Source organism: Nicotiana tomentosiformis, chromosome 12 (assembly GCF_000390325.3).
Source record: "Nicotiana tomentosiformis chromosome 12, ASM39032v3, whole genome shotgun sequence".
NCBI classification, from domain to species: domain Eukaryota; kingdom Viridiplantae; phylum Streptophyta; class Magnoliopsida; order Solanales; family Solanaceae; genus Nicotiana; species Nicotiana tomentosiformis.
This window is the reverse complement of record NC_090823.1, coordinates 102,971,864-102,988,544: the sequence shown is the minus strand read 5'-3', so window position 1 is coordinate 102,988,544 and position 16,681 is coordinate 102,971,864. Positions and strand designations below refer to the sequence as shown.

At 36.8% G+C, this 16,681-nt stretch overlaps 2 protein-coding genes across 2 annotated transcripts; one reads left to right on the top strand and one right to left on the bottom strand.

Annotated features, from left to right (window-relative positions):
- Window positions 1-604: 604 nt before the first annotated feature.
- On the top strand, window positions 605-13,005 carry LOC104098423 (ATP-dependent 6-phosphofructokinase 3-like). The gene is made up of 13 exons (XM_009605148.4): window positions 605-878; window positions 2,789-2,835; window positions 2,944-2,983; window positions 3,707-3,769; window positions 3,896-4,033; window positions 6,951-7,109; window positions 7,637-7,690; window positions 8,204-8,272; window positions 8,524-8,653; window positions 9,400-9,668; window positions 10,647-10,695; window positions 10,768-10,922; window positions 12,273-13,005. The coding sequence occupies exons 1-13, from the start codon at window positions 777-779 to the stop codon at window positions 12,453-12,455; spliced, it is 1,458 nt and encodes a 485-aa protein (XP_009603443.1). The 5' UTR covers window positions 605-776; the 3' UTR covers window positions 12,456-13,005.
- A 232-nt stretch (window positions 13,006-13,237) lies between these two features.
- Window positions 13,238-16,403, bottom strand: LOC104098422 (serine/threonine-protein kinase Aurora-2). Its single transcript, XM_033656703.2, has 10 exons — window positions 16,276-16,403; window positions 16,161-16,213; window positions 15,520-15,636; window positions 14,949-15,095; window positions 14,765-14,860; window positions 14,489-14,584; window positions 14,299-14,395; window positions 14,017-14,134; window positions 13,646-13,718; window positions 13,238-13,553 (listed from the first exon to the last, which is right to left on the bottom strand). The coding sequence occupies exons 1-10, from the start codon at window positions 16,373-16,375 to the stop codon at window positions 13,452-13,454; spliced, it is 999 nt and encodes a 332-aa protein (XP_033512594.1). The 5' UTR covers window positions 16,376-16,403; the 3' UTR covers window positions 13,238-13,451.
- Window positions 16,404-16,681: the final 278 nt, after the last annotated feature.

Sequence of the window (16,681 nt, the reverse complement as noted above, 5' to 3'; positions counted from 1 at the left end):
ACTTTCTAAGCCCTAACTACGCGGGTAATTGGAAAATGAGGGAAAAATTTGGTTTTTTTTTTGGGGGGGGGGGGGGGTTTAAATAATCCTTTCACGTTTTATTTTCCTATGTGGCCATAATAAGTGACTTGGAGCCTACGTGGTTTAATTTTATTGACGTGGCGTCCAACGTGTAGACGTTTGTATTACACAGCCTGACAACGTCCTGTCATAAGCGTTTATTATTTACGGTTTGAATGAGTGTAAGTGTTCAATTGATAAACTTTTAAGTTTGGAACCGGCATATAAAGTGTCACAAGTACATGTGTCATTTAGACCATTCAGCCTAATTTAAATTTTAACTCTTTTGGAGGACTAAATTCACAAAGTACACCCCAAAATAAAAAACATGAAGTTGATATGATAAATGCCAGCCGACCACTCTCGAAGCCGTTTGTTTTCATGCCTTCCCAAAACAACCGGCCCAGTCTTCAGGTTTTTTACTTTCCTTTTTGAAAATTTGCACTCACTTTTTATTTATTACGTGGTGAAGGAGGAATCCCCAATTCACGTGCTGTACTGTTAACCACCTTTTATTATTACACTCACTGTCCCTTTTCCCCCATTTTCTTCACTATACTATATTCCAATTTCTTCTTACATGAACCAAAAAACCAATCTCCCTTTTCTTCGGTTGACTCGAATCTAACATATAAACTTATTGTATTTTGTTACTCTCTTTTCAGAATACCCTTTAAATCTCCATTGAAGGAGTATTTATTTTGTATATTTCGAAGATGGGTACAGAGAGTAATTACCAGATGAAGGTGGTGAAAGGGGATTATGGTTATGTGCTTGAAGATGTTCCTCACTTGACTGATTACATCCCTGATCTTCCTGTAATTCCTTTCACTTTTCTCTGTCTAAATAATAATTTTGAATATGCATGTATTTAGATGTATGTTTGAATCTCTATTCGTTTGATTTCTCATTTCATAATGTCAACTGGTTGTTTTTGTTAATTATGGCATCATTATGCTGTTTGCCTGTTTCTCCCACCTGATCGATCCACCTTCTCCAATTTTTTATTTTATTTTTCGTAAGGGTGGTGTCGGGTCAGCTTGTAGCGGGATGTGTGGTAAGCAAACTTCACGAGTTAGCTGTTGAACGAGTATATGGTATTTAAGTGGTGAAGAGTAGAGTTAAGGGACATTACTTATAGCATAGCTGGATCCAAGATTTGAGCTTTATGAGTTCGTGATTCTAGGACAGCAACCCCTAAGTGCTAGTAGCTCTGTTCAAAATTTAATATTGTTACATATTTAGTGGATTTTTTAATATGACGATGACATGAATTGAGCTTAAATGGAGAAACAGGGTCAGTGAGGATTCATATAGCCGATCCCAACTTGTTTGGGACTGAGGCTTAATTGTTGTTGTTATTGTACATATTTAGTGAATTTCTTAACACATAATATCTACACTCTGCCTCCGCCCCTTACTTTCGAAGGGAGCAACGGATTTCTCAGTTACAACAGTAAAGAAAATGAAAGTTAAAGCGTGACTAGCTTGATCCGTCCACCCTGTCCAACAATTTTTTTAAAAAGGAATAAAAGAAAAAATTGTATCCTCTGTCATTTTCTTTCCCTTTTGAATAACAGTTAGGAATATGTTCTATGTTGTTGTAAACTTAATGCCGTGCACTAATATTGGCGATTCATTTTTGAAATATATTGATAACTTATAAATGTCATGGACTTGTATACAGAATTATGGTTCCATAAAGTACGCATGTTCTCCCACAGTTGGCAGAACATGAGTAGTTTCTGGATTTTACTATGTAAGGTTCTCTGCGGGAAATGATAATGGGGCTATTGACGAAGTATGTTAGAACCTAGGACTAGGAGGTACAATCAGATGTCCTTTTATGAAAAGAAAAGGGGAATTTTCTGCTCTATTGTTATGTGACAACATTGGTATAAAAAGATAAAAGGTAAAACAGGCTTATGAAAATTAAGATATTGGTTCTGTTCTCTGAAAGTTTTAGGTGGTCCGCTAGACGAAGGAGTTCATAGCTTTCTTGATGAGGGCACACACTACAGTCTGACGTGTTGGTGGATGAATAGTTGTTTGAACTGGCATTTATGTAAAAAGATGTTTTTGGGGCGTCCGCAGTTTGGTGCTTAGCACAGCCGGTAGATGCTATCTAAAATTTTAATTTTGTGTCGACAAACAAGAGACATCAAGTTAACATAGACTAGGGTTTGTTTTATTGTAGTCAGTTGTTGGTGGACAATTGTTAGACGTGTGAACTTGCACTCATTTACAGAACGTTTTCGAGATTTCTGCAATTTTGTTGTGGACAAAAGTGCTTAGACCAGATTTTGTTGGAATGCAGAGTATCTGGTTCACTTCAAAGGAAATTATCTTTTATTCTATCTGTTCTTCCTTCGGTCCATAAACGAATTCTAAGACAAAAAACCATATCCTTGCCATCATTCTCCTTTGTTTTCTTTCCTATTGTCAATTCAATCGTATGGTTGGAGAAACTCATGCAGTCTGTATTTTGCTTTTGGAAAGAATTGCTCCATTTCGTCATCTTTTTAAGCAGTCTTGCATGCTAGCATGTAGCCTTACTGACTTACTATTCTTAGTTACTGTTGGCAATAGACGGTTCAATTTTGTCTCTTATAGATGGTACCTATTTTATTACAATAAAATTACCTATTTTATACTGCCGACATTCTGTTGTACCGGATGCTGATATTTACTAATTGACCTTCTTTTTCATCTTGTTGCTCAATTCCAGACTTATGACAACCCATTGCGGTCAAATCCTGCATATTCAGTTGTGAAGTGAGTTCAATCATCAAAAATTTCTTTTGTCATGCTTGCAGTTATTCTACAGTTCATTATTTGTGCATTTCATCCATAACAACTTATGAACTTTCATTGTGGTTTCAGGCAGTACTTTGTTGACATGGATGATACTGTCCCCCAAAAGGCGAGTCCTGCTTCTTAACTTGTTCCATGGGTCTAAAATTCTCTGCAAAGAAACTCTTTTACACCCATCTTCATTTCAATGTACAATTGAAATACTGAGAGAAATTACATTTAGCTACATAGAATCTTGAGAAAGCTGGTCTTAGGACTCTAAATTTTGCTATCCTGATAGTGCAGATGATTCAAAGAAGGTACTTAGGAATATCTCGAAAGCTAGAGTAGAAGACCATTTCACATCGTTCTTGGTTTTGGAAAACAGAAGATCCCATATTTTGTTGAATTTGACCTGTCTAGCTGTTCTGTCTGACATATGAAAACTTTGTTATTCCATCCTTGCCAAAAGTGACATCTCAGGAAACAGTTTAAATTTTGAAATGGATTAATGGAATGCTTAAATAATGAACAAAATCGAAGTATATGTCAAAATTTTGAGAATTGACTCCATGATATAGCTGAAATAGCTGAAAGGTACAGAAAAACAATATGCTGATCTAACTCTTTCAGAATGGTTACTGGTTAGTTTGCACTCCTTTTCAATTCTTTAGTCTTTTCTGTAGTTTCCGAGATGAGATGTCAGCGAAGAAATCTTAATAGGGCGTTATTATGTTTTCTTTCATGAAATATGCTAGCTTGTCTTTCCATTTAGGTATCAGAGAAACTTGTATTAGAGAGAGTTCGTTTGATTCCTCCTCTTCCTTGAAGTAATGTTCAAATCTCTGTCCAGGTTGTCGTTCACAAGGACAGTGCAAGAGGGGTGCATTTCCGCCGGGCTGGTCCACGTCAGAAGGTATGTACTTTCCTCTAGAGGGGGGCAGGATGCAATTCTTCTCCTCTCTCTCTCTCTCTTTTCCGTGAATCAGTAGAAGTATGAATGCAATTTTTTTCACTGAGAAGCATGCTTCTTGATGCACAGGTGTACTTCAGTTCGGATGATGTTCGTGCTTGTATTGTAACTTGTGGTGGTTTGTGCCCAGGGCTAAACACTGTGATCAGAGAAATTGTACATAGCCTTGATTATATGTATGGGGTCAGCAAAGTCTTTGGAATAGATGTGAGTTGGTTGAACTTCAACTTTATGCTTGATTAGACATTTGCCTCTTACAGAAGTAATTGATGTATGCACAGTTAGTTGATTGCAAGGGGAGGGGATCCAGTTGCATCTATTTGTACTTGTTTAACTTTCCATAGCATCAGTTTACTTCTTTATATTTATATATTCTTTTTTTTTAGCATCAGTTTGCTTCAACTCTGAATAGAAATACTTTAGCTGTCAAAAGAAAATGGGGTGGGGTGGGGGGTGGGGTGAACTAATGCTTAAAGAAACTTAAGGCATAATTAAGTTGTTATGTTTGACATTTTACGAGTGTTTAAAAAATAAACCTTGGGTTTAACTCAATCCCGAAAGGTAGTTCAAGTGGTGAGAATTGGCCAAGGCTATATAAGGAGACACAACTTATACATATAAACTAACCGATGTGGGATTCTAACACTCCAGCCGACATGGCAGGGGCTAGACATGTGGAGCGTGGATTATAACATGGGAGACCCAACATTGGGTACTCCAACATTAGGAATGGCTTCAACTTTGATACAATGTTAAAGGAAACTACAACTGGCACTTTTAACTGAAGGGACATTCTAACCACGAGTAAGAAAGTTCCTCTAGGGTACTTATGCTCTAACCAATAAGTCAATGGCCTCCTCTAGGTTTACATGTGAACTGGAGTAAATCCTTGATTTTCACAGTTAATGAGGTCACAGATCCTTAAAGAATAGCTGGATCCCTAGGATGTGAAGTGGGATCTCTTCCTACCACCTATTTGGGGCTACCACTAGGTGCAAAGAGCAAGTCCAAGCAAATATGGAATGCGGTTCTAGAAAGGTGTGAAAAGAAGTTATCCAGGTGGAAGAACAATTACCTGTCCTTGGGAAGGAGGGTCACACTAGTCAACAGTGTACTAGACTCCCTTCCCACCTACATGATGTCAATCTTTCCACTACCTGTTAGTATTGAGAAAAAGATTGATGCTTTGAGGAGGAATTTTATATGGCATGGGAATAAAGAGAAAAAAGGCTACCATCTAGTTAAATGGAAAACTCTCACGACTAGCAAGAAGGAAGGTGGATTGGGAATCAGAAATTTGAGGCAGCATAACAAGAGCCTACTTATGAAATGGCTATGGAGATTCCCATTGGAGGAACACGCCCTATGGAGAAAAGTGATATGTGGAAAATATGGGACTGAAGGCCAGTGGAGCTCAGGTACAGTGGCTAGCCCTTATGGTGTGAGTGTGTGGAGATCTGTTAGATCTCTCTGGCAAAACCTAATGAGCAATTCATGCATAAACGTGGGCAATGGTGCAAAAACTCTCTTCTGGAAGGATGTTTGGATAGGGAATACTCCACTAAAAGACAGTTTCCCTGATCTATACTCTTTAGCGCAACAGCCAGATGCTTCTATTGCTGATACCTGGAGTCAGCAAGGCTGGAATTTAAGATTCAGAAAATTTCTGAATGATTGGGAGGTGATCTATACTCTTTAGCGCAACAGCCAGATGCTTCTATTGCTGATACCTGGAGTCAGCAAGGCTGGAATTTAAGATTCAGAAAATTTCTGAATGATTGGGAGGTGATCAGAGTAATTGAGCTTCTGAAACTTTTGGAAAACTTCAAAGGTTCAACTGAGCAAGTGGACAAACTGTTATGGAAAAACAATAGCAAAGGAGTTTTCACTGTGAAATTTGTATATGAGGTTTTAAACAGAAGTTCGCAGCAACAAGAGGCTTGGATATGGAAGCACATCTGGAGGTTGAAGGTCCCTTTAAAAGTTAATGTGTTTTGCTGGCTAGTGGTCAAACAGGCTGTTCTGAGTTCTGACACACGAGAGTTTAATGAAGAGAGGAATGCCTCTGTGCTCCAGATGTTTTCTGTGCAGAAGGGCCATCGAAACAAACAATCATCTATTTCTTCATTGTCAGGTGTCCAATAGATTGTGGCAGCTTTAAGCTTAAGCTGGGTGATGCCTAGAGAGACTATGGACTTGCTGTCTAGTTGGGACTTTTTAGCTACAGGAAGCAGCCAGAAGAGGTGGTGGAGTCTCATTCCAGCATGCATTTGGTGGACTATCTGGCTGGAAAGGAACTCCAGATGTTTTGAAGACTCAGCAAATCATGAACAGAAGATTAAAATGAATTGTATATCTTTATTTCACTTTTGGTGTAAAGAAGCTTTAGTACAAGATGCAGATTCCCTGGTTGATCTCATCGGGTCCTTGTAAATGCCACAGGACTTGTTTTTCACCACTTGTTTTTATTCATCAATCTCTTAGTTTTTGGAAGTCTTGTAACTAGGGACCTTTTCTCTCAACACTATCTTGGCGCTGAGATTTATCTATATATCAATGAAACCTGTTATCATTTCAAAAAAAAAAAAAGAATCTTTTTAACCCAGCATGCTGTCAGAGCAACACTTGTCATTCATCAGCGTTTAAGATGCTAACAATGTACAACTTTCAAGTAAATTATAAAAAAGTTTACGGAATAATGTTGCTTCTAGCTTCTTGTACTGCCATATAAAATTTTCTTTTGGATTCGGGTTGTGGGCCAACATAAACTGATGATGTAAAACACAGGGGGCTCCATGACTTGAGATATCTTTGAAAGCATTGTCCTAAAGTGAGTAAGCCAGATATTGTAAATTGAGGTGTTTCTGTTGGATTGCTTCTTATCATTTACTGTGACATCTGGTAAAAGGCCACCAATTTGCTACATGTGGGAAGTGAAGATATTAAAACAGATCCCTATTGCTATGTCTTGACTTTTTTGACTATTAAATATTAACATTTGACAATTGGAGATTGAGATTGCACCGTATGTGTTTACTTCTTTAATTCTGTTTTCCCAGCTTCCCCTTGGCAAAGGTTTGTATGGGACTTCATTGGCAACTGATACTGTACTTCTTTTTCAAAGGGAGGTTACAGGGGTTTCTATTCAAAGAATATCATCACTTTGACACCAAAGACTGTTAATGACATTCATAAACGTGGTGGTACAATTCTTGGAACATCACGAGGAGGCCATGATACCACGAAGATTGTTGACAGCATACAGGATCGTGGAATTAATCAGGTACCTCTAGTGCGAAATTGTCCATAAACAGGTGTTGTTAGTGTTGCTGTTACTTTTTTGGGATATGTTGTACAGAAACAGGTGTGGTAAATGGGTAGATACATTTTCTGCTTTCATCCTTTGTCGTTCAGCTATGATATTTCCAACCTTCTGCAAAAGCTGCTTATTAATGAACAAAGAAGCATACTTGTAATGAAAATCTTCTTTAGGGGCGAAGAAAGTTGAGCTTCTGTGAGCATGAATGTTCTATTCAAGCAAAAGACCTTATGTGTGTGTGTGTGTGTGTGTGTGTGTGTGTGTGTATATGTAGAGAGAGAGAGAGAGAGAGAGAGAGAGAGAGAGAGAGAGAGAGAGAGAGAGAGAGAGTTTTGTCACAAACTATATGATCTTTAGGGTTGAAATTGTTTTATCATCACAAGTCAGCGTCCTCTGAGGCAAACCTTATATCTCATTCAAAATGTCTTTCAGTGATGTTTTTTTCACTTAATAAATTTAGACTGGCTATAACTTGTTTTTTACTCGTCCAGGTTTATATAATCGGTGGTGATGGAACTCAGAAAGGAGCAGCTGTAATATATGAGGTATGTTAGTTCCTGGAAATAAGAGGGCAAAAGGTGTTCATGGTGCTGAGCCTTTTCACACTCTTTGCTAAAAGTTATGAAAACCAATTCTTTTATTAGGTTGTTGAGGTGATTTTGAATCACTTAACAATCTCTTTAATCAAGTTATCTTATACTGCGCGTATTACATGTCGACATCTTACTCAGTTCTTGAACACTATATATGCCAATATAATTCTATTAAGTTTGGATGACTTGGGTGGCCTTTGCATATCAGCCTAATAGTTTCCAGGAGATTGCTTTCCTCTTGAAATTTTCATGTGGCTTCCGTATGGTTTTCGAAAATTAGATCTCAAGGTGTTTATTGCCAATAGTAGCGAAGCAGCCATTTGTATATGGTTCACTTTATACATCATAGCATCTGATTTTGACTCATGATATGGTCCTTGTTTTGGGTGTACTCAATACTTCATTTGATGAAATAGTACTTATCCTCTGGGAAGCTTATTGGAGAATCCTACTACCATTTTGCAGGAAATTAGGCGGCGTGGTCTCAAAGTAGTTGTTGCTGGGATCCCCAAGACGATTGATAATGATATTCCTGTAATTTTCATCTCTTCATATACCAAATGATTTTTTTCCTTTATTTCATATAATAAACAGTTTAATTATCTCAGGAAGTACAGTTTTATGTTCTTGCAAGTGGGAAACATAAATGTATTCCGCAGCACATTACTTGATGTAATGTCTTCAAAAGCCTCATTTTGAGAGTTCCAACTCGTATTTGATCGATGCAATTTCACGTTAATAGAGAGCTCTTCATTAAAATAAATAAAACTTGTTTATGTTTTCAGGTCATTGACAAGTCATTTGGTTTTGATACTGCTGTAGAGGAGGCTCAACGTGCCATAAATGCAGCTCACGTTGAAGCTGAAAGTGCTGAGAATGGTATTGGTGTGGTGAAGCTAATGGGGCGCTATAGTGGTATTGTGCACCTTGAAATTTTATTACACAATGCCTATAGCCTAGTTATGACTTATGACAAGTTTCTTTCCAAATTCCTTTTTTTTTTTGGATAAAGGTAACAGTTATGTATTATAAAAAAAGAAACCCAGCACAAAGGTTGTGCTGGTAATCATTTACAGATTCAAAAGAAGCCAGAACCTATCCTTGTTCTTCTTACAAGTATTCTATGATGACTAAAATCGATTCTTCATCATTCACATAATTTTTCTTACACCAGAAGTGAAACAACAGAATACAATTCATCTTTAACTTCTGAATAGGACTGCTTCTGTCTTCAAAACACCTGGCATTCCTTTCCTTCCAAACTATCCGCCATGAAGAGCATGGAGAACTTGGACTGTTTCTTTCCAAGTTCTCATGAAGAGCATTTTTTTGTTCGTCTCTACTGCATAACATCTCTTACACAGTGTCAGTTAATCTTGCTCTTAAAAGAAAATAGCTCTTCTCATTTTGGTAGTTGCAGAAGCTGGTCATTAGATGGATTGAAGCATTAATAGGTAAAAAAATAATAAAGTGAGTTTGTCTAACCTCTAGGATAATCATTTTCATGTGGAGCATAACTTATAATTTGTAGTGATCTCAGAGACAATGCCCTGTTAAGTTGCTTTTCAATAAAATAATACTCCCTGAAAAGTTATTTTGTCAATGCTTTTCTTTTCAAACTTTTCCAGGCTTATTTCAAATTTCTTGATTTTTTGTTGCAGGATTCATCGCAATGTATGCCACTTTGGCGAGCAGAGATGTTGATTGCTGTTTAATTCCAGAGTCGCCCTTTTATCTTGAAGGAGATGGTGGATTATACGAATACATCGAGAAACGGCTCAAAGAAAATGGGCACATGGTTATTGTGATAGCCGAAGGAGCAGGACAAGAACTTCTTGCAGCAGAAAATTCGCTTGCCAAAAACGAACAAGATGCTTCAGGGAACAAGCTTCTCCAAGATGTTGGTTTGTGGATTTCCCAGAAAATCAGGGTAATGGTTGTAAAACTCATGAATTCCCTTTTTAAGTTCTTGTTAAACCGAGAAATATCTGCCTGTCCCGTCTGTCTGTAGGTGTGTTTGTCTCCACTTGGGCATGCAGATTTGTCTTGACAGTAGTGCTATGTTCATTGTCTGAATGTCAATTTTTTTTTTTTTTTGATAACCGTAGTGTCCGGGCCAGCTTGCGCGCACCTCGACTAATTCCACGGGATACCTGCCACCTCCCACCAGCAACAGGTACCGGGTAACTCTATCCACCAAGGCTTGGATAGATGGGAAGAAATCACCTTGTATTTGCCTCCGCTGGGATTTGAACCTGAGACCTCATGGTTCTCACCCACTTCATTGACCACTAGGCCACACCCTTGGGTGCAGTCTAAATGTCAAATTAATTCCAACCAATAAAGGAGTATAATGTTCAACTTCTACCTTGTTTCTAGAAAGATGGAAAGTATTTATCTACGGATTTAAATAAGGAGGAAGAACTTGTACCACATAATTACTCCTACCATATGATAACCACATTAACACTAATAGGCATATGCCTCTAATGAAGACGATGCCATTTAAGTTAAAAGAAAATAGCCAATGCATTAATCAAATTTATTTGTTACTAGGTATTTATTCTTGAATATGTTACAGTTATCTACTCATCTATCAAAACTGAATTGTGTGTTGGTGTAGATGATTTAAAGTGGCTGGAACTACAACATTTTTGTTGAACGTTCTGCTTTATGGTTAAGCTAATGCCTAATTGCACTGATGAAAATTTTCTAGCTTCATGGTGCAAAGCACCCTGATGAGCGATCTGCAGAAGTCTTACATTAGTGTCACTTTTAAAACATTGCCGTTATCCGAAACTGTGGAAAATGGCAGAGTCCATGGAAAAGTCACGGTTGGGTTGAATTAAAGAGGAATCTATGTTGTCTTGTTTTCTGTTATACTCACAGCTTTGTTTTCTTGTTGTAGGATCATTTTGCTAAAAAGCCCAAGATGGCCATTACTCTTAAATATATAGGTATGAAATTCCAACCATCTTAATTAGTTGATTTGTTGCGAAATATATCGAGCTAATTAAAGCTTTTTCCAGATCCCACTTACATGATTCGTGCTGTTCCAAGTAATGCCTCTGACAATGTATATTGCACGCTTCTTGCTCAAAGTTGTGTTCATGGAGCAATGGCAGGGTACACAGGTTACACCTCGGGGCTTGTCAACGGTCGCCAGACTTATATTCCATTCAATGTAAGTTGTTCTGTGTTCACTTGTTTAGCTTTCTTCTGGAATCTTGGCTGTCATTTTGACGGACATGATCTTGACAATTTCCATACCTGTACCTCTCGGAGTCCTACTTTTGAGGTCTCGCTGCTAGTGATAACAACTACTTTGCCAAACTCCCAGAGCTCTCTAAGGGAATGTGTAAGGCAAGGCTTGAAGGGTTAAGGGTGAATGACATGCGGATCTTAACTATTATTATTTTGTCGGCTTTAATTGTTTAAACTGCTTAACGATGGAAAAAAGTATAAAAAATACTGAAAACCATGAAAATTCAAAATTTTAGGTTACTCCCACAATGTTTTATTTTTTTAATTTTTGGCGCTAAACAACATATGATTTCCATGTTTCCTTAACATGCACATAAGATGTTGGTTACTAATAAACATCCTAAGGTTACCCTTTCGAACATCCTCTTTTTTGCATTTGGAAAAAAACCAGGCAGTAGGCACGTGAGAGTTGGCAAAAGGTGAAAAATCTCCCAGGTTTTTCATCTCATTTGACTGCCTCGAGACAGTTAGGCATCCGCTCTTCTCTAGGCACATGTGAAGACACACCTCATGAGCTATGGGTGCCTTTAAGAACATTCTGCTGGCATTTTATGCTCAGTTTCATAGGTGCTTTTCTTTATCAGCTTCTGGGTCAATAGCTGAAATTCTCATTTTAGGTCAAGGATGCAACTGTTTCTTAAATTCTTTCTATTTTCTACTTTATGATCACTTCTCCGGCCATATGCACATTTGGACTCATTGTTTAGTTTTTCCCAAGTTTTCCTAATTTCAGGAGAGACTGTTCCAGAGACTTTCAACATGTTAAACCAGTTACCGGAAAATTTTGTTCTAATTTGGAAAAAAGATGTATTTCTATGATATTAATAAAAGCATCCCACTTCCTTATCAATTTTTCTTTTCCTTTCCAAAAAATAAAAGCATCCCACAAGTATATTAGTGTTTTTGAATGCCTTAGTCTCTACATGTCTGTAGTGGGGAGTTCATGCATGTCTTTTCCTCAAAAGGAAGGTCAGGGTGGTTTGTTCTTTTTTCGAGATTTAGGGAAATAATGCATCTTTGTTTTTCTAATATCACTTATAATAACCGATATGAACACCACTATTACAATTCCAAGTGTACTGTATTTAGCACCTCCGTTCGTCACCTACCTGCTTTGATTTGGTTCATGAAATGGGGAACTTAAAGTAATTCTGTCAAACTATCAGGTTCCAAAAAGGGCATTTGATTTGCCATGAAGGTTTAAAGCCATTGAATTCTTATTTCCATGGATGCACCATCTTATATGTTTAACCAACATTTTTGTGTGCAGCGTATAACCGAGAAGCAAAATATGGTGGTTATAACTGACAGGATGTGGGCACGTCTTCTTTCGTCAACCAATCAGCCAAGCTTCTTGTGCCCGAAAGATGTTGAAGAGGTTAAAAATGAGGAGCAGCCGCAAACTCAGTTGTTGGATGGGGATAACAATGTACATGAGAACTCAGGTCACTAAGACTCCAGGACGGCACGAAATAACACACTTTACAGTTTACATGCCACTAAAGTAACTCTTGTTTTCATCATTTGCCTGTGCAGTGGTTCTTCTGTTGTTAACTTTTGATGCTTTGATGCCTACCATTGTGCCAGATAAAACAGTCACATGAACTTATTTGAAAGTTTTTGGGTCTGCCTCAGCTGTGGGCAGTAACAGATGAATTGCTAATTCATCTAGAGTGCTAATTTCTGAAATTAAATTAGACTTTTTTTTTGAAAACTTTGTAATAAAATTTAAATAGTGAGGAAATATGGGTGCGCACATAAATGATAAACGTGTCTGGATATCACTTGAAATCTGTAATGAGACGTTGGCAGAAATGAGCAATAGATGCGTTATGAGATGTGTTATGCGCTCGCTCTCTCAGAAATAAAAGATCATTTGGCTAATTAGAAGTGCCAAGTCCAAAGAGAGCATATGATGTAACTCGAGATATAACTAAGAGATGCACGTATTTTCTTTAATTGCCAGCTTTTTATTAGAAATGAACCTTTAATATTATTTTTAATATTTTTACTTATTTTTATTTGTATTTGTTATGATGATGACATGAGTTGAGCTTGAATGAGGGTTCATGTAGTGGATCTCAACTTGTTTGGGGTTGGGATTGAGGTGTAGTAGTCTTGATATTTTCAGTCAGTTGATAAAAAACAAACTAATACTAATATTTGTAGGATGGTGACTCAGTTAATTGCTTTTTACTGATCACGTTAGGGGAATTGAAAAAACAAATATCCAAATGGCCAGAAAAGAATGACAGATACACATAAATATAGAAAAGAATGTAAAAAACAAAAAACTTTTGGCTACATAACAAACTCGTAAGGTAGTTCTTCTCATTTTCAGGTAACATGCGAGCAACTTGATTATTTTACATGGCAATGTTTTAAAAGCTTCTTAAAAAATATAAAGAATAATAGTATGCCCAAGATTGGAACTTGTGAGAAGATGTACTCAACCCCTATAAACACCAGAAGGATCTGCATTCTGCACAATCCAAGGATGCTCGAGTAACTTTTTCAGGGCCAGACGTTGGGAAGAATCCTTGACTAGCATCTGCTATTCCATAATATTGATTTAAAGAATTAGTCTAGCTGAAACATAAGTGTAGCAAAATTGAAAAGCAGCTGGATAATTTTGAAAATAACCTGACTAATAAGATCCCTTGCAGCTGATGAGACTACCGGTCTGGAAGGAAATTTTAGATCCACTTGCACAATCCTGCACACCATCACAAACCAGGATGTTTAATAACAGCAACAATGTTTCATTTGGTACTGCTTGTTTTGCTAGCTAAATCCAAAAACCAATATGACCATCTCTTTATTTTTTGAGAATGGTAACAAATTTATTCATCAGCACAAAGATTATGCTGGCAATAGTATTTACAAGCTATTTCCCTTGTGTGTGAACTTTACAAGTCTTCCAAAAATATGACCTTTTATCTCTTTTGATTTTCAGTTTTACATTTCTCATATAAAGCAACTCTTAATGGTTTCCACTTGTTGAGAAGATTTACCTTCTATATGTATCTGAGTGTTCCTTTGCTTCAAATGGAGGCACCCCATATAGAAATTCATAGCAAAGGATACCAAGGCTCCAAATGTCCACATTTGCATCATGCTCCACACTTTCCACTGCAATGTTCAGCAAACAACCATCACTAATTTAATTCAGTTAGGCTTTGCTTTAATAAATAATCATGCAGGCCATGTGAAGGTTAGCACAAAGCAACTTGGAGAAAAGAATATTTGTGTCAGGCAATGCAAACATGAAGTTATATCTGGTATAACGTGCATACCCATCTCAGGTGGCAAATAGTCTAGAGTGCCACACATAGTTCGTCTGCGATCGAAGGTGTGTACTGACCAACCAAAGTCTGCAATTTTGAGTTCACCCTAAAAGTAGAAACCATGAGCAATTGAAGTTAATAAAAGCTCAGTCACATTTTACAGCAAAAGCAAGAATAAAATGAAATGCTTAATAAATACCTGTGCACCAACCAAAAGGTTCTCTGGCTTAATATCTCTATGTATTACATGCTTCCCGTGACAGTATATGAGGGCTCGTGCGAGTGATGCAACATACTGTTCCATGGCCGCAAGAAAACAAATTAAAACCTTTGATCAATTTAATAACAGTAGGTATATTTAAGAGCATGTTGAAATCATATAACATATTAAGGATCCATATAATTCTAGTTGCTCTCCCAACTGACACGAATTTTCTTCATCTCCTAATTGAAAAAAGAAAAGATAAGAACTCACAGTTGCAGCACGCCTTTCACTAAAGTATTTGCATTTCTGCAGCTCCTTGTAGAGTTCACCCTTGGCAGCATATTCCAAAATCAAATAAACCCGTTTCTGCAATAATAATGCAATAATCAGTCTCTTATAACTTCTTTTCAGTCCACAAATTGAACAAGTAAAGCATTAGATTGTAGAATTCTACCTGATCATAAAAGTAACCATAAAGTCTCAGGATATTTGGATGTCGAAGGTGGCTTTGTATTTCAACCTCACGACGAAGCTGGTGCTCCACTTGGGACTGCTTCAGCTGGCTCTTGAATAGCACCTTTAATGCAACAATATGATTGCTCTGTTTTCAAGAAACAACTAAGCTTACTATCCACAGTGTCACTTGTAGAGTGAATCTTAAATTTAGATAAAGAAGTGAGACAGGAAAAAGGTAGAATGTGAGGATTCCAAAACGATTGATCAACGGGAAAAGGACTTTTTAAATCCAAATACTTTCCCATACACAATAGTAGCAATTTAGCTAATATCAAAATAAGTAGTACTATTAAATAACTTCTTTTTTTTATTTATAACCCAAAAAACTTTGATTTCCTTGAAGGATGAATGATGAGGATCACATGCTAGACAAATTCCCATTGAACAACGTTACAGAGGATGAAAGATATGTCGGATTACCAACTAGCAAAGTGTAATTAGTTGAGTAACTGAAACTAATAATTATCCAATAATCTAAAATATTGAAACTGGAACTCTGATGCACTAACCCTTTTCTCTCTAGCTAAATATACATGACCAAATTTTCCTCTTCCAAGAGGTTTTCCAATGTCAAAATCATTGACAGTCCATCTCTTGTTATCCACCACTGCGCCCTCGGAAGAACCCTGCATAAGTTGATAATTGTAATCAACCCAGTTTACTAAAGGAAAAATTTACAAAAAAAAAAGCATATATTTCTATAGAACAAAGTTAAAGCAGCAAAATTTTTATAATTCCATAACCATGAATAAGAGAGCTAAAGAAAGTCAACAAGTCCATTTTGTTCTATAGCTTGTCAAAATTTCCCGTGGGAAATCCCTGATCCACAGACCTAATTCTTAGATCTCAGTTAACTGAAAATTCACCCCAAAATTGCCAATTTATACTAAATTTTGTTCCAAATACCTATCATGAAATCGGAAAAAATAATTGTCTACCTCCTAATAAGAAATGAAAAAGAAAAAAAAACTTTATTACTCCAAAAGGGATTCCACAAATTCGTCAAATTCAAGCTCATCGTAACATGGAAATCGAACATAAGAGAATGCTGATAAGTCAATTTGGCTAAAATTCCGTGACTAATCCCCTAATGGATACAAAATTAATAGGAAATAAAATTTATCTTAATAATTTGGTGAGAAATTGTTACCTTGTGTTGCTGTGGCTGAGTCTCCGCTGCAATCGCCATGTCCCCTCTGCTGCCTGTATATGCCCCAAGAAAGAGAAAGATAAAGAGAAAGAGAAAGAGAGAGGGAATGGCTTACGGTGTAGCAATTGTGGAGTCGTTAAAAATGTAAATTTTTGAATAGAAGTATATATCTCTCTCTCCTGGCTTCCTTTGTAACGGTCATATTTGTGCAACATAACATTTGGGCAAATTGCGACGACAGCACCTGGGAAATGTATATTTTTGGTTGCTTTAATAATAATAGTTGATATATATATATATATATATATATATATATATATATATATATATATATAATATTTTAACATTTTTTGGCTAGCAAATGATATTACCCAAATTTAAGTTGAAACTGAAAAAGAAAAAACAAAAGATTGCAATTTAAAACATCAGTAGTTTGATTTTTCGTTTCTATTAAAGTTTGTTGTAATAGTGTTTGGACATAAACTTGAATAAATTTTTTGTAAAAGTTGATAATTAATGAG